At 42.5% G+C, this 25,006-nt stretch overlaps 1 protein-coding gene across 2 annotated transcripts in view; it reads left to right on the top strand.

Annotated features, from left to right (window-relative positions):
- FAXDC2 (fatty acid hydroxylase domain containing 2) overlaps positions 1-18,336 on the top strand; it is an 88,605-nt gene extending 70,269 nt beyond the window's left edge. For both annotated transcript variants that reach the window (XM_077468380.1, XM_077468379.1), the window contains exons 6-9: positions 5,653-5,858; positions 7,864-7,969; positions 11,432-11,598; positions 16,305-18,336. In XM_077468380.1, the coding sequence (XP_077324506.1) occupies positions 5,653-5,858; positions 7,864-7,969; positions 11,432-11,598; positions 16,305-16,461 (636 nt within the window). In that variant the 3' untranslated portion in view covers positions 16,462-18,336. The remainder of the gene's footprint in view (positions 1-5,652; positions 5,859-7,863; positions 7,970-11,431; positions 11,599-16,304) is intronic.
- The last annotated feature ends 6,670 nt before the right edge of the window (positions 18,337-25,006 follow it).

The following is a 25,006-nucleotide window of genomic DNA, read 5'->3' as shown; positions in this document are numbered from 1 at the left end:
AGAAGGAGCAGGGAGTATGACTCAAAGAAATAAGAGACAGGACAGACCGAGTGATTGGAGACGAAAGAATCCAATTATTTGAAGCTGAGACGAGTTAGGAAGTGGGGCCAATAGGAGAGGAGGGGGGGAGGAGAGGGAGGGGGTTAGGGGGTCTCGGACGGACATGGGGGTGAACCCCAGGGATACTATGGGGGAGAGGAGACCACTGTTATTGGCCTTCCAGCCCCATAGGTTTAACAAGAAAAGGGGAGTCCTACCCAGTCCTACGGGACGTTTTGTTATAGGACAGGGGGGGGGTGGGGGGTGGGAGGGAGGTTTTGGCTATGTGGGGTTTTTTTATGGGCTCTCACTCGGTCCCCCTATAGGGGCAGCAGGTACGGTCTCCAACGGGTTCACTAGACGCTCCAACAAAAGAGGGGAAACCCTCACTAGAAGAGAGGTATGGGGATAGTTAATGTTATTACTTATAATGTAAGGGGCTTAAACACAAAAAGGAAAAGATACAGAATAAACGATGAGTTGCAGCACATGGAAGCAAATATAGTATGTCTCCAGGAGACGCATATAACCTGCACCTCTGGGGTCAGAATGAATTCGAATGAGTTCCCGTTATGGATTTATGGGGATTCCCCATCCTCATACTCCAGAGGGGTTGCAATAGGTTTTAGTAAAACAATGAGGTTTAATCTAGAGGAGCGACTGGTGGACCCGGAGGGACGATACCTGTGCTTAAAGGGAATGCTGTTTAACCTTAAATGCACAATCGTAAATATTTATGCCCCAAATGAGAATGTGGAAGTTTTTCTAAGGAAAACATTGAACAAAATAGAGGATTTCAAAGAGGGGAAATTAATCCTTGCTGGAGATTTTAACTGGTGTATAAACCCAAAAATTGATACCTCAACGGGAGGTCCCAGGACATCGGTACATAAGCAGAAAAAGTTTTTAAGGGCTTTGGCTCTATATCAGCTACAGGATACCTGGAGAATACTTCACCCAAAGGATAGGGACTACACATGCTTCTCCTCGGTCCATGGTTCCTTCTCTCGAATAGATTATATTTTCCTGGAACACCCATTCCTGAAAGCACTAAAGAAGGCGGAAATAAAAATCAGAACTGTGTCAGACCATGCGCCAGTTATGATTAAGTTGGAGATAGGGGAAGATCATGGACCGAGGGGAATTTGGAGATTGAATGAATCTCTGTTACAGGATAAGGACTCTGTAAGTAGGGTGGAGAGGGAGATGGAACAATTTTTTAGATTAAATGATACACCTGGTATCTCCAGCCCCATATTGTGGGAAACGCACAAAGTGGTAATGAGAGGGGTTTTTATAGGGATCGGAGTGGGGAAAAAGAGAGAGAGAGAAAGGAGGAAAACCCTACTGTATGAAGAAATCCAGAGACTGGAGATGGGTAGTAGACCAAGGGGACTCTATGACACTCAGGACTTAGTAATAAAAAAAAGAGAACTAGAAGACTACTTAGAGCAGGACAGGATGGCCGCTTATTATATTTTGGGAACAGAGAGGTATCAATGGGGAAACAAAGCCGGTAAATGGCTGGCCAGGAGAGTGAAGGATAAGAAAAGTAGAACTTTTATCCCGAGGGTAAGAAATGAGGTAGGGGACATACAAAATATGCCGGAGGATATTGAAAATACGTTTTTTACATACTATAGGGCCCTATACAATATCCAACAGGATAGCTCAGAGAACAGAGGCCGAGATGCAATAAAGGACTATTTGAAAGGGATAGAGATCCCCAGGGCTAAACAAATAGAAATGGAAGCATTAGAAGCCCCGATATCAAAGCTGGAAGTTGAATGGGCTATCAAAAATACAGCTAAGGGAGGATGCCCCGGGCCAGATGGTTTCCCGATCTCATACTACAAGGAATTCCAAAAACAGCTAGTTCCAAAATTATGCGAGTATTTCAACGCAGTGGGGAGAGATGAAAAATTTCGAGAAGAGACATTACTGGCACATGTGGTCTTGATCTTGAAAGAGGCAAAGGACCCACTTGCAGTGGAAAGCTACAGACCAATTTCCTTGCTAAACTCAGATATTAAACTTTTTGCAAAAATTATCTCTGAACGATTAAGACCTTACGTGCCAGAGTGGGTACAGCAGGATCAGGTTGGATTTATCCAAGGGAGAGAAGGGCGGGATAACGCATTAAAGACTATCATGCTAAGCCAGGAATCCATAAGACAGAAGACCCCCACGATACTCATGTCTATAGATGCTGAAAAGGCATTTGACAGGGTTAGCTGGGGGTTCTTATTCGAAGTGCTGGAGCGATATGGATTAGGAGTGAGGATGAGAGGGTGGATTGAAGCTTTGTATACCAAGCCTAAAGCTAAAATAAGAATAAACGGGGCCCTGTCCTGCCCCCTTGAACTGTGCAACGGGACAAGACAGGGTTGCCCGCTCTCCCCAATATTATTTGTTCTGGCTCTAGAACCTCTCCTGACGGCTATTAGAAAGAACCAAAACATCCACGGAATATGGGCCGAAGGGAGGGAGTATCGGGTTGCTGCTTTTGCAGATGATCTTTTGCTCTATGTCTCTAGCCCGGGGACCTCTATACCGGCGATTATGGAAGAAATAAAAAAAATACGGAAAAGTCTCCAACTTTAGGGTTAATGCAACTAAATCTGAAATTCTAAACTTAAATATACCAGTAGAAGAGCAAAGAACCCTGCAAATCAAATACCCCTTTAGATGGTGTGGGAGGGAGTTGACCTATTTGGGTATAAAGCTTACGGCAGGGAGAGAAGACTTGTTTGAGGCTAACTATATCCCCCTACTTAACAAAATCAAACAGTATTTAGATAAGACCCAATATAAAGCTTTATCTTGGATAGGGAGAATAAACACAGTAAAAATGTTCATTCTACCAATGTTTACTTACATTTGTCAAATGGTCCCCATTCTATTACCACAGGGATATTTAAATAAATTAAATATGATGATCAAAAGATTTATATGGAAAAAAAAAATGGCGAGGGTGGCCCTTAATACTTTGACAAGAACTAAAGACAGAGGAGGATTAGCAATGCCCGATTTTAAAAGGTATCACGAGGCTATAGTAATTTCACGAATCACAGACTGGACACACAACAAAAAAGGGAAGGATTGGGTGGAATTAGAAATTAAGTTAAGTAGAAGGGAGCTAGGGGAGATAATATGGATACCTGCAAAACATAGAGAATTAGGGATTAACACAAGTTTATTGACAAAAGGGGTACTACGAAAATGGGATATAATAAATAAGAGAAATAAGTGGGAGCACAATTCACCATTTAGGCCACTATTAGACACTAAAACTTTTCCACCAGGTCAAGAGGAATATATATACTATAGTAGATGGGCTAAGAAAGATAAAATTAAATTACAAGAGGTTATGGAAGGGAATAGGGTATGCACATATGAGGAAATTATAGGAAAGTGGGGCCACAAGCCCTTAGATAGGTGGAGATACTTACAACTATATCATTTTACTCAGTCTTTACCACAACCACTACGAGGACAGGAGCAACTTAGACCTCTGGAGAAGTGGATAGGGAATCCCCAATGCTTGGTAAAAAGGATCTCAAAAATATATGAAATCTTAGGGGAAGTAGAAGAACAAAAATTCCCCCCCTATATAGAAAAATGGGAAAGTGAATTGGGACCGCTGGATAACGACCTGCATAGAAACAGGATAATTAGACGAACGTACTCGGTTGCCAAAGACCTTCAAACTAGAGAGATGTCATATAAACTTTTAACAAGATGGTATATAACCCCACAGCAAGGAAATAAAATCTGCAGAGAGACCTCCCCATTATGCTGGAGAGGCTGTTCAGTAGTGGGCTCCTTCGCCCACATATGGTGGGAGTGCCCTAAGATACAGTTATTTTGGGAGAAGATTATAAAAGCTATCCTTGAAATAACTGGGGAAGAGATTAGAAGAGACCCATGGGTTTGCTTATTCCATGACTCTGAAAAAAGTGAGAGAGAGTATGGGCAATCCCTGGTCCCGGGCTTATTGAATTCTGCTAAGGCACTGATCCCGCGAAGCTGGAGGAAATACGACCCCCCCTCGATGAAGGAGTGGGTAGAAAGATTAGAAAGGATACGAAACATTGAGGAGACAATGTATAAACTGGATAACTCAGAAGGGAGATATCAGTATAAATGGCGACTTTGGATACAATTCGGAAAAACTGAAGGTTATCTAAAGCTGTTTGAGTGCTAGCAAAGGGGGGGACCGAGTGAGGGGGGAGGGGAGGGAGGGATAAGGTAGATTATCTTTAAAGAAATGGTGTTGTATTTATTATTATGTGGAATGGTCTATGCCTGTACATTTGGAAAAACCTGAAAATAAAGAATAAAAAAAAAAAAAAAAAAAAGAGAAGCATGTGCCAGTGACAATGTAAGTGGCCTTTTATATCATAGTTCACAAGAAATGTATCCTTACTTGATTGATGTGTGAGCATAGGAGAAAGCACAAGGTGTTAAAATATAACGGAATGCAGGTGTATGCTTCTAAAGACACTCCTAAGGGGTTTCATAGCTAGGCCTAAAATGATTCTAATCAAAGAAGGGTGCTTGGGTTGCAGGCTGGGGCTGAGAGTTGCACTCTGGTGGGATGGTGCATACGTTTTGGATAGAATAGTAAGGATTGGAATCCCAATCAGGTTTTTATTGGTATTTGTGTTCCTGCTGAGGAGATACACCCTTTTGTTTTTGTCTTTGAGACTGTTGTCGCTAGTACACAAAGTAATACGAAATGCAACATTTCTGAGTTTTAAGAAAAACAGAAGTTGAAGGGAAATCTTCCAATTGGCTTTACATACACTTTACCTTGACCTGGGCAGAAGTCAAAGTGAACTGTACAGCCTGGGCCTAGGATCCAAACCAGTTTCACAGAGTTTTATTTGATCATAGCTACCTGTAGGCTCCACAAGGTGCTAGCACGTTGTTAATAAGCTTGCCGTAAGCCCCTTTCACATAGGTGGTACAAGCAGGTCGGCCTGTTAGTTTTCTGTACCTGAACAAGATGAATTGGCATTAGGCTGATGTAAATGGACGCAAGTCTGTTTTCATCAGAATGTCCATATATCCAACATTTGTCCATAAAGTTCAGGTTTGTAAATGCACAAGAAAAAAACTGAATGGGTACGGATATCACAAACATGACATCTATCCCATTCTGCTCTAAGTCAGCTGGAGATCCCATCTGTGTGTAGGGTGCCTTAGAAAGATTTTAGAACTTGTTCACTTTCGGGATACTTCAATACTTGCATCCCTGTGGAGCTGGTTTGGCTCTTATGGGGCATCAACTTCTGAGAATTGTTGATTTTCACCCCTTTCCTGATGTTCAGTACTGTTCTTACCTTAGCTTAGACTCATTTAAGGTCAGGTCAAGTATACTGTAAATCAAACCCATCTGGAAGTAAAATGGCAAAATTCACTTCTGACTGGCTGCAAAACTGCAAACGGAGGTCCTGTCCTTGTGATTGTGTCATTGTATAGTGCATTATTGTTTAGTGATGTTTAAAAAAAAAAAAAGGGGAGAATTTGGTATGATTAGTGATGAGCAAATGCTGTTGGTTTTGTTCTTGGTGTGGTGTAACTGTGTTTTGTACTTCCTGTCCCTAGGTGGAACCTGGAAAGCTAATGCATGCAGTGAAAGTTGTGTTCTTCAACCAAGTCTTCCTTTCATGCCCCATGGTCCTTCTCATGTACCCATTCATGCAGTGGCGGGGAAATCCATGTGGCACAGAACTGCCAACATTCCATTGGGTTCTCCTAGAGCTCTCAGTCTTTGCACTTGTCGAAGAAATCCTTTTCTACTATTCACACAGGTAGGTAAGAAAAACGCAGTCTGCAGTATTAACAGAGTGAAATAAAGTTAGAACCTGAGTAGTTTTTTGCATTCCTGTCTTTTTGATGTAACAGAAATTCAAGAAATCTCCCCAATAGGGGATACAATTAGCAACAAAAACTTGTAAACAGGTCTAACGTTTTGTACAAATGGTGAAATGATTTGTGAGAGAGGCACCCTGAAGAGTTGGTAATGGTTAATCCAACCTTGTACCTAGAGGTTATCACCCTAGTGAAATATATTCAGAAGCAAATTGGTAGAAAAATGGATGTTCAAGGATAACCTCTCAGTACATCTATTCCAAACAAGAAAACATACTGTATAAAAAAAAAAAAAAGAAAATCTTTATTCCAAAACATATATTAAAGGTATACAGACAATGGGGAGTACACTCCAATCATAATTACATGAAATCATACAGACAATAGTTAGATGTATAGGAGAGTAGCTAACATATTTCGCAGCCACAGCTGCTTCCTCAGGGCTTTAAGGTCTGTTCATCTGACACAATGCCAAAATAAATTATCATGTCCGTATAGACTATGGGGACTCAAAAATGGGAATAACAAAGATGACACTCAGCATGAATGGAGTAACCCATAGGGGAGGCTGGAGACAGCTGCCACCATCCTCCGCCAAGCACACCAAACCAGAAGGTCCCTTAGCCTCCTGAAGACCACACTCACCTTGTGTGCTAAGGTACCATCGAGCTTGGTGTGCTTAGCGGCCCCCTAGGAAAAGTCTTAATGAAAGGATGATATGGCTGTGTCATGCTGGCTATTTTTGATGTTGTTTTGCCTGGAATTACCTGTCTGTACCGCCATATACATTGAGTGACACTTGCCTCTTGTGACTGTCTTTTTGCTCAGAGGGAATTGTATGTGGATGGTGGCAGCTGTCTCCATCTCCCCTCTGGGTTACCCCATTTGTGCTGAGCATCATCTTTGCTGTTATTTCCATGTTTTCCTCCCCATAGTCTATACATGCATGATGATTTATTTTGGCATTGGGTCAGATGAAGAGACCTTGAAGCCATGAGGAGGCGGCTATGGCCATGAAACGTGTTGGATACTCTTCTATCCATCTGACTATTGGCTGTATGATTTGATATAATGTATGATGGGAGTGTACTCCTCATCATTGGTATACTTTTAATACATGTTTTGTAATAAAGATGATTTTTTTATATACATTACATATGTGTGTTTGGTTGGAATAGATGTACTAAGAGGTTATCCTTGAACACCCTTTTTTTTTTTTTTGCCAATTTGCTTCTCAGTTCTAACATTTTCCCTCTCTGCTGTGATTCTATTGCTGTATGTTTCCCTGCTTCCCATTAATGACTTGGTTTTTAATCTGCAAGCGCCAGGGCTGCTATCCTGATCCCGGCTTTACTCTTTCTCAGACACTAACATGGAACAAGCATGCATCCAGTTAGGCCCGAAGAGTCAAAACTCCTGTTATGTTTAGGGACTGCTTACATTGTGAAGCCAAGATCAGGATGACAGCCCTGAAACCTGCAAAACATGTAAGCAATATATTTTGGATACACTTGGTAGGAACAAATATTTGATTAAGTTTTTATTGCTGTCTGTCAGAGAAATGTCTCCTCATTTCTAGTCCTAGGACTGCAAGATAAGAAATGAGGGCTGCCTGCCATTGTCACTGGGACAGAAAATACAGACAGTAACAAACTGAAATTGGTACTATCCCTTGCGCCTTTTACTGGAAAAAAGTGTGTTGTTGCAGTCCTCAGTGTTTTCATTGTCTTCTCAATGGAGAAAGTGCACATTGCTTCCTGTCCTGACAAGAAGTTAGAGGATATACCCTCAATGAGGATGCAAAAAAAAAAGCCAGAGAGCGATTCTGTTTCTTTCCCACTCTGTTCAAAGCTTGATATTCATGTGCGCAATCTCTAAATATTAGAGAACACATTTTAAAAAATATTTGTGCATTATATTGTGATACATTTTTGTCTTGTGCAGGCTGTTCCATCACCCAAGCATATACAAGCATGTTCATAAACAGCACCACGAGTGGACAGCCCCCGTAGGAGTGGTGTCACTCTATGCTCATCCTCTGGAACACATTGTAAGTAGAAGACTATAACCGAAAAAAGTGACAGTTTAATAACTACAATCAAAAACAATAAAGTAGGTGTGCATAGCCACTCATTAGAGTGCACCTCAAAGCTGAAGCACACATGCGCGTGTGTGTGTGTATATGTATATGTGTGTGTGTATATATATGTATATGTGTGTGTGTGTGTGTGTGTGTGTATATGTATGTATGTATATATATATATATATATATATATATATATATATATATATATATATATATATATATATATATATATATATATATATACACACACACATTATATTTAAAAAAATATATACTGTTTCCCCGAAAATAAGTTATACTGTATTACAGCCCCTATACAATGTAAAGTGTGCACCATACCTTCCTACATAACCTTCCTCGATGCTTCCGTGACCCACCTAATCGGTCTTCCATGCTCTGAGCACTACAGAGGGAGGGGGTCCTGAGATCCCCTGCTGGCAGACAGAGAGCAGCGTGGAATCAGCTGAGCGCCGCTCGGCGCTTCCATGTACTACCTGAATGGTCTTTTCCTACTCCGAGCACTACAGAGGGAGGGGGGCCAAGATCCCCCGCTGACAGAACAGGAGGAGAGCAGCAAGGATCAGCTGAGCAGCACCGCAACCAAGGTATTCACCACAGAAACATACACAGTGTAGACCACACAACACAACCCTTCCAAACTGGGGCTTATTTTCGGGGTAGGGCATATATTGAAGCCTTCTCTGAAAATGACAGTAGGGCTTACTTTCAGGGTAGGTCTTATTTTTCGGGGGAAACGTGGCATATACACATATACACACACAGTATCTCACAAAAGTGAGTACACTCCTCAAATTTTTGAAAATATCATATCTTTTCATGTGACAACACTGAACACAATGGCCGTGTGTTGATTTATTTTGAGCAAAGTGTAATTTCTTCAGTGTTGTCACATGAAAAGATATAATAAAATATTTTCAAAAATGTAAGGGGTGAACTCGCTTTTGTGAGATACTGTGTTTGTGTGTGTGTCTAATTAATAAATATATTATACACACAGTAGCTTCACAGGTTGCCACTGGCGTCCTCTTCCGCACCTCGATGAGGACATCACATAGCTGGTGGATGTTAGAGACCTTGCGCTCCTCCACCTTCCATTTGTTGAGCATGCCTCACAGATGCTCAATAGGGTTTAGGTCTGGAGACGTGCCTCCTGAACCCTGTGCGCACGCTTTGTAATTAAATGTCACTGTAAAGTAAAGTGACCCTTCATTCCTAAGTAATTAAAGTGAAACCCTGAGGCTAAATCAGCCTCTGCCTTTTTAAATGTACCTGACTGTTCCTGTCCATTTGTTATGCCCTGTACACACGACCAGACTTTCCAGCAGACTAGGTCCGACGGACTTCCCGTCGGAATTCTGGTGGAGTTCCGACGGACTTTCCGAACTTACGGAGTTCCGGTGGACTTCCAAATGAACGGACTTGCTCACACACAGACTAAGGCTGGATTCACACCTATGTAGTTTTAGTGCTTTTTGTATTTTGCCGATTTGCACTACAGAACATGTTCCATAGAAAACCATGTTAAATGGACTGTAGTGCAAATCTGCAAAATGCAAAAAGCACTAAAACTGCATAGGTGTGAATCCAGCCTAAAGTCCATTCATTTTGAACGTGATGAGTTACGACGGGACTAGAAAAGGAAGTAAATTTTTCTGCTTTTATTGGTGAGATTGACACCTTGCGAGCCTGGTATGGATTTTAAAGGGAACCCCCTATGCGGAAAAAATGTTGTGGAGGTTCCCCCAAGGTCCATACCAGACCCTTATCCGAGCACGCAGCCCGGAAAGCACCTTGTCCCCATGTTGATGAGGACAAGGACCTCTTCCCGACAACCCTGGCCTTTGGTTGTCATGGTCTGTGGGCGGGGGGCTTATCGAAATCCGGGAGCTCCCTTTAATAAGAATGCCCCCAGATCCTGGCCCCCCACCCTATGTGAATAAGTATGGAGTACATCGTACCCCTACCCATTCACCTGGGGGAAAGAAAGTAAATAAAAAAACACACTAGACAGGTTTTTAAAGTTGTTTATTAGGCAGCTCTGGGGGTCTCTTCTGACTTCTCCACACTTTCCGGTTCTTCTCCCTCTCTCCAACCGCTTCTCCGCTATCCTCTGCTGTTTTGCAGCTCTTTTGCTAGCGGTGGCCTGGTTTTCTCCTTCTTCTTCGTCTTCATCTTCTTCTTCCGATGTTGACACGACACTCTCTCCCACTGTAATGCTGTGGACACGGTGTGCAACAACTTATATAGGCACAAGGGACCCCACCATCTTTCCTGACCGGCCAGGCTGCGTGCTCGGATAAGGGTCTGGCATGGATTTCGGGGGGACCCCCACGCCGTTTTTTCGGCATAGGGGCTTCCCCTTAAAATCCATACCAGACACCTAAAAGGGACATTGTTGTCTCTCTCTTGCACTCGCTGCAGTAGGAAAATGTGTTTTTCCTATTGCAGCGAGTGCAAGATGTACAGTACCCTGCAGCAGATAGGATCACGCTGGAAACATTCTCGCGGGCAGGTGCTGTAGCTGCCCTTATGTCGTATTTGGTCCGTCGGACCAGCATACAGACGAACAGGTTTCCCGCTAGGAACTGGGTTCTATTTCTAAAGTCCATCAGATTTTTGGCAAGCAAAGATCTGATGGAGCCCACACACGATCAAATTGTCCGACGGATTTGTTCCGTCTGACCTTTGCTGTCAAAAAGCCTGGTCATGTGTACGTGGCATTAGGAGCTTGCTCCGTTGAATTGTCTAAACTACCATACAGTTCGACCTAGTGAGCTTATAGTTGTGTTTTACTAAGAATTTTAACACAGAATTAAACTATTACTCCAGACCCTTCCTGCAAAAAATCTAAGCCCTGATGAAGACGGATTCTTGTCTAACCTCCAAAACACATTTGCTGTCAATTAATTAATTTTTTATTGTGCTAAATAAAAACAGTATTTGGAACAATTGCCATAGCTGCCTTCCTCATCCTTTCACTTCACGTAAACAATAAATACTCCAAAGAAAGTCTAATTATTCCATACTCTGTCCAAACCTGAAAAAAAATGAAAAAATAAATAAACATACAAGAGAGTATTAAAGCCATTGGCAGCCAGGCAACTAACATTTTCAGAAGGAGATTAGCAATGTAGGCCTACTAATTTCCCCTATTGCAGATTTTATCTAATAGCTGGTTGCCTAATGATGCAGAATGAAGCATTTGAGCTTATGTATTATGTATTGATACAGAAGATTAGAGTGGACTTGTAGGCTGAATTGGTGTTCGTTTCTAGCGCTATTGGAGAAAGTAAATACTTCCCCTATGTTCGTAACTCAGTAATTGGCAGAGACAACCCAAAAAGCAGATGTGTACCATGTATACTTTTTTAGACATTTAATCTTCATATGCTCTTCTTATTGCAGCTTTCCAACATGTTGCCTTCCATGGTTGGACCGATGCTGATGGGCTCCCATGTAGCAACAATTATGTTGTGGTTCTGTCTTGCGCTGATAACCACTACTATCTCTCACTGCGGCTACCACCTCCCCTTCCTGCCATCTCCAGAATTCCATGACTTCCATCACCTCAAGTATGTTAAGCAGACAGAGTTTTCATTCTTGTGTGTAAATTGAACCTAAACCGCACCCCACCAGCTGCATTTATGTACGCTCATTATGAGCTAACAGCAACTCTGCCAGCTGGTAGAGAGTGTTCCACCACCCAGCTGACACTCTGCTTTCTGACTAGTGCCCAATAGCTAGCAGGCCACATGTAGAGGGCCTATGGCAGGGCTTTGTTTCTCAGAAGATAGGTGCAGGAATTCAACCATGTCCGCCACACACAAATACCTGCCAGAGGGCATCAAATAGTAGCTCTTTTCTTTGCATACAACCCCCTCCCTTCACTGCCCTCATCTTCTCCCCCCTTCTTAAAAGCTCCACCATCTGTCGCATGTCTTACCTTTGTTGCAATATTAAGCTGAAACACCTATCCGACTGTAGTACCTCCCAGCATACTATACTATAGTCACTTGCAAGGGAGATCATGCAGTAGAATCATCAACAACTGGTCACCAGGGAAAAAATGGAGACCACAGAGGGTGCAGCCTACCAGGCACCCTCTCCTGCCCATGACTGCACTGAACCTGTATTATCACTTGTAAACGCAGAAGCTGGACTTCAGTGTTACCAAGTCATAGTGGTGAGCAGGGAGCAGAAGACCTGAGCAAGAGTTGGTGGAACTGAGTTCCCCCTATTTCCTGCTGAAAAAAAGCCCTGGCCTGTGGTCGGCATACTGCCTGCAGGTTGCTTGTTGGGCACCGGGCTTCCAGGTGCTGTAGGACCTGCTAGAACCTGACCTCGATGGGAGAATGGGCTCAGACAGAAAAGGTGGGACTCGATCCCAGAGGGAAGAACAGGGTATGTACAGGGTAGGGTACCTGCAGGGTATGAATTGACATACTGTAAGCAGGATCATGCAGAAGGAAGTACAAAATGAAGAATGAGTAGGGAACTCAAGATGGGGTTCTCTATTTGACTACTAGGTGGAATTATCCAAAGATTACAGAGCAGGGGGAAAATTAACCTGCCTGAATGATAATGTCAGGGGGGTAAGTTCACAATTCATCCATATTTCCCAGGGGAAGGGCCTGTGGTGAGAAGTCTGTCTCCAGGAAAACAGACGTCCCAGGATTTAGAAATACATTTGGTCCTTGAGTGTAAAGTTTGTAGTGCGCAGCCTCCGGCAACTCAAATGGCTTTGCTATGATGCCCTGCAAGTGCACAATAAGTCATGCTGCCACACCCGCACAGACAGCCCCACTGTGCCATTTCCAACTGCAGCTGCAAGCACCAATCTGGATTGGGGCCTGCAGTACAAGTTGAAGCCTGCGTACTGGAAATTTACACTACCCGGCGGCTTCCGTGCTGATGCTCCAAACTGCAGCTGGCTGCCCTGATCTCTGAACTGTTAAGCCTGATCTCTGAAAAAGTGTGTTATTTAATCCTGACCCCTGAACTGTGCATGTTACTTGATGAATACTTATGCACGTAATTCAGGGATCGTGATTAAAGTATATGTGAGTCCTTGGCTAGGAGTCTGCTTGCTCAGTGAGGGATCTGTCCGCTGATCCCCCACTGAGCAGGCAGATGGCTGGTCCGTGTACGGTCCACTTATGCAGAGTGAACACAGACACAGCCCGCTCTCCTATATGGGCAGTCCATTTACACCTCACTGCCATCTGATCTTATCTGCTATTTGGAAGGGGTGCAGATCCCTATCCGTCTGTTTTAGTGGATCAGATTGGATGTTGGTGAGTATAAACGGACACATTTTGGTTTACACTCGCTGCTCCCCAGAAGAAAATGGAGGATCAGCACTGTACAAACTGTATATAGCTAATGCTACAGTGCTGTGTTCCAGCCACCGTACAAGGACTTCCCCCTTCCCGCAACAAAATTAAGTTGGGCTTAGCGCTGCTCAGTCATTCACTAAAAGGTTTGGATTTTAATGCACGAATACAAAGTTTCCCCTTGAGTGGATGATATCTTGATCTCTACCTATCTCTCCACCTCAGCCAGAGGAAGTCATGCATTCATTCATAAAAATACCAAGGCTTCCTGTGAACTCGATTTTGTTCCAGGAACAGGATGGTAAGTCCCCATGCTGCTGTCAGAACACAGGGCTGTATATTGTAGGTAGCTAATGCTACCTACAGTTTATACAGTGCTGACAGCTGCTGTATTTCTTATTGAAGGAAATAGTTTGCTTGGGCCAGCTTGGTCCAAACAAACTATTTAAAGTGACAGCAAAGCTGAAAATAGGCTTTAAGGGAGCAGCCGTTTCAGGAACCTGATGCAATAGGGGGAAAACATGCGTGCTTGAGCCTCGTTTTCATTGCCCGCCAACCGCCCCCCTCCCTTAAGCTGCAATAGGCAAAGGACAGGGGTGTTGACATGCCACAGCTGAGCAATGGCATCTTCAGCTTTCATATATAGTGGGGCATATGCGGGGACAGGGACGAAAGGAGGGGGGCCAACTATGAAACGCAATATATATATATTTCACTTTATAGATCTTGACAATGGGTATTAAATGCATAGAAATATACAATATTAAGCCCTGTGTTCAAACTCCCACTACTCTTGGGGGGCAATTATGCCCCAATACATAAAATAAAAAACAAAGTAAAAAGTTACCTGCGCACTATCCCAAATCCCTCTGCCTAACTAAAAACACCCAGTTATTCCAGTGGCTATTAAAGTGTAAGCTCACCTGCCGTGTCAAGTGAGTTAGTGTAGTGATACTAGAAAACCTCCAGTTATTTAAACGTGCATAGGGATTTGCGATAGTGTGCAAGTAATTTTTTTACTTTAGTTTTTTATCAAATATATCTATATATGGAACACTGCACTAACCCTAACTAAAAGCTGCAGCTAGAAAATGAGATAAACACCAAAAACAATAAGAACAATAAAGCTGTGCTTAAATAACATAAATACCTAATACAATGATAACGGGAAATATTGTGAAAATATCGTGAATATAATAACCAAATGAATGTGATGAAAAATAAACAGTATACTGTGAAAAAAGTCTGTGATATCAGATAAACAGACTAGTGACATCCTAGTAAAAGGTCAATCCACAACTTTACCAAGAGGCACCAATGGACTAGTGTACCTCCACTGTATAAAATACAAGCTTACTAGATAGCAAGCTTAAGGAAGCCTGTGGCTATAACTTAGCCAGGGTCCTTGATCCAAGGCAGCAATGACAGCACTTGCAGGTATAGCAGATGGACAAACTACAGCAAGCTTCCAGGTAGCTACCTAGCTACCTACCTGATCATGATTCACGACATCTTGTGTTTCACCAGAGCAAAGTTGATTACAGGTTATTTCCATGTGCATGCAATAGTTATTTTAGCCGCTAAAAGAATGAAGAATACGAGAGTTTACAGATTTCTGGAGATCTCCTCCAGTAGATCACTAAACAACCCCGTTTTGGCCCCTCTAGGTAGATCAGGTTGAACATCTTGATCCAGAAACGTCGGACCTTCGGGCAACACCCCCAGACATGGTACATATCTCCTTCCTGTCCACATCCCTGAAAGCATAGGGATGACGTACCAGGGTATAATTTCGCTAGCCGTGTAGGAAGAAGGTACAAGCGCAATAGCACTTTGTAATTTGCCTCCACCAATGAGGTTTTGAGTATGCCTTTGTGCACCATGGTCGACCATTTCGTCCACACCTCCTCCTCCACTATCTCCCCTAGGTCCACTTCCCATGTTGTTTGGTAGGAAGGCTTGTTCCCCCGATTGTTGAACATGGTATGTAACTCTGTAATTGCATCCCCTGGTTTTGGCCCTTTTACACATCTGTTCTCAAACAGGGTCCTAGTGATTATATCTACCTCATCTCTCATTAAGATTCGTAGGAAGTGGCATAAACGATATGTCTCCATAGGGGGCATTCCTAAAGATTCCTTAAAGTAGCTGAGCTGTCTTATCCCCTTATGATCAATAAAGTGAGCAATTTTGTAAAGCCCTTTGTTGACCCACCAGGTGAATTGGGTACTCTGTTGGCCTGGGGAGAAATGGCAATTGTTGAAAAGTGGGGTCACTGGCAAATGGAAAGATTTTAAGGGGTACAGTTTGCATGCTGTGTAGAAAGAAGGGATCAGCACTGCCCGACGCTCCATTGCAGGAAGGCATATAAGGAGATCTAAGAGAATGATCGGGCTTGCCGGCGCCTCCATGTGAACCCAATCAGGTCTATATCTTTGATCAAAAATTTGGTATAACTGGACCAACTGTGCCGCTCTATAGTATTGCAAGAAATGCAGAACGCAGTTTAAAGTCAGTTTAACCCCAAGATACGGGAGCACCTGCGCACACCATTTAAAGGAAAAGAATGACGGTATAGAATCTAAGTCTGTGTGTGGGACAATTATTTATTTAGAGCCTCCAAATTGAGTTGATTTACCTTCAATCCAAAAATTGTTCTGAAATCAGTCTTCTTCCTAAATTTTAAGCTACACATGCCACGTGATCCAGCACCAACATTAGGCTAATCTTCTCTTGTGCAGGGATTGCTGTGAATGAGCCACTGTCTTTAGAGTGCTACAGAAATTACTTTTTCTTTGCTTCTGACAATTCCTGGTCACATTCAGTGTAGTGTAGGAAGCATTTTATTAACAATATGAAACTATGTATCACAATAACCATACACTGCAGTCCAAATTTTATGGTTGCCTATTTAGTAATATTGATGTAATATGTTTATTATCCAGGTTCAACCAGTGTTATGGCGTATTGGGAGTACTTGACCGGCTACATGGCACAGACCTAGTTTTCAAGCAAACCAAGGCCTATGACAGACATATCTTACTGCTGAATTTCACCCCTCTGACTCAGAGCATTCCTGAGCCTACCAAGAAATCAGAATAAACAATTAGGAAGATGGTCCACCATCAGGACAAGAAAAGTGTTTTTCTGGCTCTCATTTCAATTCAGGCTTTAGGTGCTTTTTTTTGGAAATTACTCAATTCACAAATTGTAGCATTAAGCAAACTAGTCAAAAGGAAAGATTTAAACTGCTAATACATACCACCAAAATCCTGGCCACTGTAACCATGGTTATCTTCCTTGGTTTTTAATACACTGACTGTGAAAAAGTATGAAGACATTAAAGTCAGAAGATCTTAATCTGTAGTTAAAGCATTTGCAGAGTTTTCAGGAAGCTTCAAATAGCTTTGTTAAAGGCTTTAAAATTGCACTTCTTGATGGCCCTCCTTCCTAGTTTCATATTCACTTGCCCCCAAACCAGTTCCTCGCTAGACCACACAGCTGCTTGTCAAAACCATTTCAGTGGGGCCTCTGCACACCCACTCATTGTCATGGATGTCTTCTTGAGACTAAATCCTCTGGCTCGGTTCATATAGGTGTGATGTGGGAATGCTGCAAATCCACTGCAGGTTCCCACATTGCACCTGACTCGCAAGGCAGTTCACACTGCTTTATGCAAACCGTTGGGAGTGCCAATACAAAGTTAATGACACCCCCAGGTCACAGTGCGAACTGTAAATTTGGACATGCATCTGGTGCAGTCAAAAAAAAGGGTCCTGCACAACTTTGGTCCAAATGCGATGAAAATTCAGCCATAATTTCTGTAGTGCAAGTTCAGCAATACTTTCTGTAGTGCGGGGCGAATCACAGGCGAGTTCGCACAGTGCACCTATGTGAACCGAGCCTCCCAGCAGATTGTTTAAAGTGACAATCAGGGCTCCTGTGAAGATCTGTTGAATCTTCCTAAACTGCAGCTGAAGGGTGCTTTTAAAGCAGTGGTCATTAGGCCTGTCATCAGGGCCCACTAACAGGCCAGGTTTGTAAGATAACTGAACTATATCACAAGTGATATAATTTGCTGCTCAGTGATTGCAATATTCTAGTCTGCATCTCCCCAAGGTAATACATAAAACCTGGCCTGTTAGTGGCCCCTGAGGACAGGGTTGATGACCACTGCTTTAAAGGTTTCAACAAATCTGCTTGAAGCTGGCTGAAAGTTTTGCAAATGCGTTGTAAAAGTTTTTTTTGTACATACTGCTCAAGAAAGCCCATGTACAAGGACATATGATAGGTTTTCAAAACATTGGCATTTCAAATCCTTTCATTTTATTAAATGTATTCCGGTTCCAGCTATAACAAACTGCAATTCTGTTCATCTTCCATCATATTGAACTCAATTTAATATAACGCAAGTTCAGTAACAAGGAATCAGATCATTATAACTTCATCAATATGTAATAAAGGACTACAGTTTCTGAAGTGACCACCCCTGCCTTTTGCTAAACATTTTGAAACTGATGTAAGTTGTCCTATTGGCTATTCCCCTGTTGAGAAACTGTAAGGAGCATAATGTCCAACTTTGACTATATAAAGACTGAGCAGGCGGCCATATGATTGCAATGCAATGCTTAGTTATTCCATCTGATCAGCTACAATATACAGTTAGAAAACCGCAATGAAGAATGGAGGTCTGTCAATGGCATCATTATTTTCAAAAGGACAAATTACATCTTTTTTTAAGATACAATTTAGCTGGAACCAACAAAACAACTCCTAAGCCAAGTGGAAGAATGTTTTTTACACTAATATTGTCTTGATATAGTTAGCACACTAACAGTTCATGTGTGAGCTACTTGATTTTGTATGGATAATCTGCTAACAGTAGAGTTTCTTGTAATATAATTTTAATATATGGAATATGACTAATTATAATGTAAGGGTGAACTTTATTTCATCAAAATAAATGTTTAGATATTTTCTACTGTCATTTAATGAATGATGCTATCGCCTATCTGCATAACTGTAAGAGCCTTTTTACAATAATGCATGATCCCAGTACATTGCGCTGCAGTACTATGAATTTTATATGCAAGGCCAATGCACATGTATTGCAGTGCACCACAAAGCACACATGAACTGTACTTTTGGGTTAAGGATGTGTTCAATTGCTAATTGTTTTAGGTGTGCTGCCAATTATTTAAAAATGAATGTGCTTAGATCATGTGTTGACATCTGGGGCCTCTAACCAACTTGGGCGCTCATAAATTAGCAGCCTATGCCGCTGATTTGATTATGTTTGTAACTTCGCCGCTATCATCCCACCCTAACTTATTAGATGAATTCAACTGCTTTGGGTCTCTGTCCAATTTTAAGATAAATTACTCTAGGTCTGCAGCTATGGCAATTAAAATGGAAGCAGACATGCGCAACCGAAACGGTGCACACTAGCCACTTAAGTGGTCCCCCTCACACATTTGTTAGCTTGGAACTAACATTCCTAAAGCCCTCAGATGAGTTTCTGAATTGAATTTTGGCCCCTTGGCTAAATCAAACAAGATTTACAAAGGTGGGACAAGAAAGTGTTCACTTGGTTTGGCCAAAATAACATTCTTAAAATGAATGTTCTCCCTCAGCTGTTCTATTTGCTGCAGGCTCTACTCATTTAGTTACCACAGTTTTTTTTTTTTTTTTTAACATGTTTGAGAACCAAGTTCCTCCATTTCGTATGGGGAGGCAAGCCTGCACACATTTAAACACTTGCCTACTGGGCACTTATACCCCCTCTCCTGCCCAGGCCAATTGCGCACTAATGCAACACTGTATCCAACAAAATGTATTTATTTATTTTACACAAATAGAGCTTTCTTTTGGTGGTATTTAATCACCACTGAGTTTTGCTAAATAAACAAATATTTTGAAGAAAAAAGACAAAACTTTTTTTATAGTTTGTTATAAAATTTTGCAAACAGGTAATTTTTCTCCTTCGCTGATGAAGCAGCACTGATGGGCACATATTGGCAGCACTGTTGATGCACTGTTGATGACACTGTTGATAATCCATGTAGAAGCCAGTTATCAGCTCTCTTCTGCTTTCCTCATGCTGTCATCGTGATCAAAGGAGTGCCAAAACCCAGCTTCTGTTTTGATCCATGAATGGACACAGCTAATCATGTGGTAAAGAGGTGCTGATTTGCCCTTTACCTCAATCTGTGATCAGCAGTGTCCTCCGGACACTGCAATCACAGGGTATGCCATCTACACCCTGCAGCGGGCGCATGGCAGGCATGATCACAGCACGCCATCTTAAGACTGTGTCCCAGAACTAGCCGGCCACACTGTAGCTGTCACTCAGCTATAGCGCTGTCAACAAGTGGTTAAGAGCTCAATCTTGAGCCTACCAAAAAGGGGAGGGCATGGGTTTTCTGGACCTGGTCAGGTAGCATAAAGCAACACACTTAACAAGACTGCTCGAGTGGTGTACACATTCTGACAATAACCAGGGTTTAAACTGGAACAATCCCTGATTGATACCCCATTAGCAGATCTTCTGTGGCTTTCCGAACCCTCACACCGAACAACTGCTAACAACATCCACTAATTACTGCAGCACTCTAAACCTTTAGTGCAATATTTTGCTCTGTATCATTATCACCCTTACCTAGTCCTATACTCCCAATTTATTATTTAGACATACAAGCACCAAACCACAATTCAGTCACACAGTTCAGCTTTTTTTTCCTTTTTCATTTCTATGCATTCAATTTACCCTTGACCAGAAGGGAGTTTGAAACTAAATTCACGCCCGATTTTTACTTTTTATGCCTGGCCTGACTGAGCAGTTTGTTACATGACCTTCCCGAGTCTCATAAGGAGTACTCCCACTCACTTCGAACAACTGTGCTTTCACAAAACTTCCATACTCTTTTTACTCTTTCCTGACTTAGAGATGAAAAGTGAACCACAGTTCCTAAAACACTGGGAGGGTAACCTAGGAATTGTGTTCTCCCAAGATTAAAAAGACTGTATAATCCTTTTTTATGCACAAAGCCATTTGTGGTAAATATCAAGACAGTATCTACAAATGACTAACCAAATGGTACAGGACATCCAGTGTTGTCCATTGGATGTTCCCACAAGTGTCCGACCATTGTTGGAGATGCCTAGAGGCAGGGAAAACCCTTCTACATATCTTTTGGTAATCTCCCAAATTCTGTAGAACAGAGGCGTCCAACCTGTGGTCCAAGGGCTGCATGCAGCCCAAGACCGCTATGAATGAAGCCCAACACAAAACTTTTTGTGTTTACACTTTGCGAACATGTGTGGCCAAAGAAAAAAAAAAATGACAGCGACTCTCTATTGGACTTTTATAAGTTTTATGTTCCCAAAGAAACATATCCCACATTTCACAATTGCGCTTTAGTCATGTCACCAGTTTTCGGCAGCACCTATATTTGTGAGCTACTATTTTCAAGGATGAAGCACACAAAGGGCAATGATGTGTTAGTTTATCAAACACCGTGTCAAGCATCGCACTCATTTTATGTTTTTTACTTTTATAATAAATGATGACCTTTTATTACACAGATAGGTACATTATCTAGATCAGTGATTGTTAACATGTGATTTGCCTGACTTTTTCTGCTCATCGGCTATCCTTGTTGTTAGTGTATTGTATATGTGGCCAAAAATGACCTCTTCTTCCAATATGGCCCAAAAAGTTTGCACACCCCAGCCCTAGAACATGTAATTCGCCAAGTTCTAGAATGTCTCCAATCTCCATTCACATGCATAGAATCTTATGGGTAAAAGCTTGGACAGCTGAAGGTGCCTGTAATGCCCCGTACACACGAGCGGACTTTTCGACATCCAAACTCCGACGGACTGAGTCCGGCGGACTATCCGATCGTGTGTGGGCTGCAACGGACTTTAGCGAAGCTAAAGTCTGACGGACTTTAGAAATGAAGCATGCTTTAAATTTTCCCGACGGAACTCCGCCGGACCCGGTCCCCTTTGAAAAATCCGCTCGTGTGTGTGCTACTCCGACGGACTAAAACCGACGCTAGGGCAGCTATTGGCTACTGTCTAGGAACTTCCTATGTCGAATCCAGTCGTACGTCATCACGTTCGACTCCGTCGGAGTTTGGTGTGATGGTGTGTGGTCAAGTCCGTTCGGTCGAAAAGTCCGCCAGAACTCCGTCGGAACTCCGGCGGAACTCCTTTGGAGGTCTGTCAGACTTAATCCCTCTCGTGTGTACGGGGCATTAAAAGCACTTCCTCACTCCGCACTTGACCAATTAATCAAATAATTCACAGGTGAGAAGGTTTTACTTTCACAGCGAAAAGGCCCCAAACCATTCTCTCCAGAAGCCCCTAGCTCCTCCTTTCACTACTCAGGCCATTATCTCAGTTTTTTCCTCATTTTTTTTATTTTTCACTTAGGCTTCATGTACACTGAATTCTGGTAAATGGATGTTTAGGAGCGGTTGGGCATTTTTTTCAGCTGCCCCTGAACTCTCCTCTGTTATCTTATGAGTACATGTACACAGGGTTGTTTATATTCATTTCTAGGCAGTTGAGTTTAGAAGCATTTTTTGGGAAAGCAAAAAAAAAAATGCGTTCAGGATGGATGTTCAGAGGCATCTGAAATGCTAAATATCTGTAACAGCTTATAAAAGCGTGCAAACACGGTAACTCTCCTTTAGCCACGTTTCCTTTGCAAAACATTTTTGACTGTTTGAAAAAAAAATCCTCCAACACAAACGCAGGATGTAAACATTTTTAAATGTCGTTTACTATCTGACAAGTTAGATCGTTCAGGAGAGGTTTCAAAACGTCCCATGTACATTAAGCCTTACAGTTTTCAGAGTTTGTAAAAGACCACCCCTCCCCCCAGCCATGCATTTTCTGAAATCACAGGACCTGTAAAATAAAAAAAAAGTGCTACTGATTTTTTACTTTACACAATAGTTGCGCAAATGTCAAAACATAATTTTTGCCTTAAAATAAAAAAATAGCATTAGCCAGTATTGCAGGGTGGCGTGTTTCGAGGGAGAACCCTCTACCTCAGATTCAAAGCGATTTTCTATATTAGTAATTATTAACTTGTTACCTGAACAAACCATTTTTCTTTTTTTTTTTTTAAAGATTTTTATTCGCCAAATATTCATACAGAGTATTATCATAGTGCAATAAACAAGGTTAGAAACAGATCAAATATATCCAGATCAATAACATTTGCATATACAATAAAGATTGTTCTTCACCTGTCATGTTCTTTGTACATTCGGCTTCTTTTTAAGTCAAAACCAAACTAACATGAACCAGAAGTACATTCAAAAAGAGCAAAGAAACTTATTTCTACAGATAAGAAATTTTTTGTGCATATAGTACTTCATAGTCCCAAGAGGGGGAGATGTCTCCCCTCAAACCTTTGTGCTGTGGTCTAACTCCCCAGAAGATCGTTCCATCCCCAACCCGGTCACATAACACAACCTGTGTAATTACACATCTATTTGTAGAGTGTTTTCAGAGTTCAGCAATTTCCCCCACACTTTATAAAATTTTTTGGTTGATCCCCTGGACTCATATGTCATTTTATATATGGTAATGTTTGCGTTTAACTATCCCCTTCCAAAAATGTAGTATTAGATGCTCTCTTCTGATCCGATGAAGTGCAATCCGCTTCCTTACATAATAAAACTAAAGTCTTAGTAGCATTCTCATTATTACTCATAACCTCATCTTCTATAACCCTAACAGTCCAAGAAGCGGACTACATATATTTGGTATGTCCAACGTATCGGCAATGAATTGGGTTACCTGAGACCATAGTGGCCTTATCCTGTCACACTCCCACACCATGTGTATAAAAGAGCCCACCTCTGTCAAACATTTGTGGCAAGTGGGGGTTATCCCTGCGCCCCATTTTATACAACCGTAGAGGGGTATAATACATTTGATGTAAGTACCTAAGTTGTATCAGTTTGTCTCTTGCAGAGATGACCGTAGGTAAGTAGGAGGCAAGAACTCTCTCCCATTGCTCCTCTGAGTTCTGGTATAATCCCACCCATGTTTCTCTCAGTTTCCTTTCCCTAGGGTTCACCCTTTCCAGTAGCACATTATAATACGTGGATATCCTCTTGGTGTGGTCTGGATCAGCAAGCAATTTTTCTAGTTTAGAGTTTTCCAACAACAATATTCCAGTTCCAAACTGAGCGTAAGCAGCATGTTTCAGTCTGGTGAACTGGTATTCCCATGTATCTGGGACATTTAGATCCAAGTTGGAGCTAGAGCATAGATTCCCCAGGGCGTGGAGTCTAAGAGCCAGCAGGTGTTCACCAGAGCCTCTAGTGGTGAGGATGGACTGTGCTGCAGTCTGGCTCCAGGTCGCGGCCCCTAGGGTCTCACAGCTCACGCTCACGGTAGACTACAGGAGAAGGAAACAGCAGGCTGGAACAACAAGGATAGTAAAGGGATAAGGCAGAGGTCAGGGCAACTAGCAGACAGGAACAGCAGAGTACACGCCAAAGGTTCAGGGTCACAGGCAGACAGGGATAGTTGGGGATATGCCAAAAGCTCAGGGTCACGAGCAGACGGGAATAGTCAAGAACATGCCAAGGTCAGTAACAGAGACAAACGTAGAACACACGGCAAGAAGGAAACCGGAAGCCAAACACACAGTGAATACACAATGGTTGATTAGCACTGCTGGCTTGCAGTGCACAGGTTAATATAGGGTTCCCTGATAGGGCCTGGGGTGGAGCCATGCTTAGAGGAGAAGTTTTAAAAACCACCAGGTGGGAGTGGCTGGCCTCTTAGTCTGAACACACAAGAAGAGGTAAGCAGACAGAGGAAGATTACTGCATAACCATGACAGTACCCCCCCCCCCCCTCTTACAAGGCCTCCCCCTCGCCTGGGTCCAGGCTTAAAGGGAAACTCCAGATGGAACCTCCTCCTCTTTCAGTGATCCAAGACCTCTCCTCAGGGCCAAACCCTTTCCAATGTACGAGGTACTGAAGAATGCCTTTTCAGAGCCGGGAATCCAAAACTTGACTAACCTCGTATTTTAGATTATCCTCAGAGACCAGAAACCGAGGTAGGGAGAGCACAAGAGGACTTATTGAGGACTAAAGGCTTTTTAGGAATGGGTAAGGGCATGAGAAGACCATCAGGAGTCTGAGCAGGGTCCCCCAGACCCTTAAAGATGAGTTGGACATCCAGCACTAGACCATCAGACTGGGCAGAGGTAAGTGGATCCCTGAGGTCAGGTTGGTTAGAAGGTGACGTGTCACAAGAGTCAAGCTGGATAGCTGAAAAACAAACATAATGCAGAGAGCCCTGAGAAAAAGATTGAAAGCCCCACCTGGCCGAGTGTCGCAGTCTATCCAAAGGATTGATTGAGCCTCTTAAACGGGTTTGAACGGACGTAGTAGCAGTAGGGTGAGGACAGGTTACAGAAGGTCCTGAACAAGAAGCAGGAAGCTCACTGGGCATGGGCTGGATTGGCATAACTGGTGCAGAGGCTGACTGAATAGTAGCGCCAGGTGTAGTGACTATCTCAATCACATCACAGGGTGTAGCGACTGTGGAACTTGCGGACAAGTTAGCCTGGCTGTGCATCCAAGGGAGTTTGGGGACATGCAAAGG

The sequence above is a fragment of the Lithobates pipiens genome, unplaced genomic scaffold (genome assembly GCF_037356315.1).
Source record: "Lithobates pipiens isolate NorthernLeopardFrog02 unplaced genomic scaffold, aLitPip1_a1.2 Scaffold_8, whole genome shotgun sequence".
NCBI lineage: Eukaryota > Metazoa > Chordata > Amphibia > Anura > Ranidae > Lithobates > Lithobates pipiens.
This window is presented reverse-complemented; position numbering and strand designations above follow the sequence as displayed.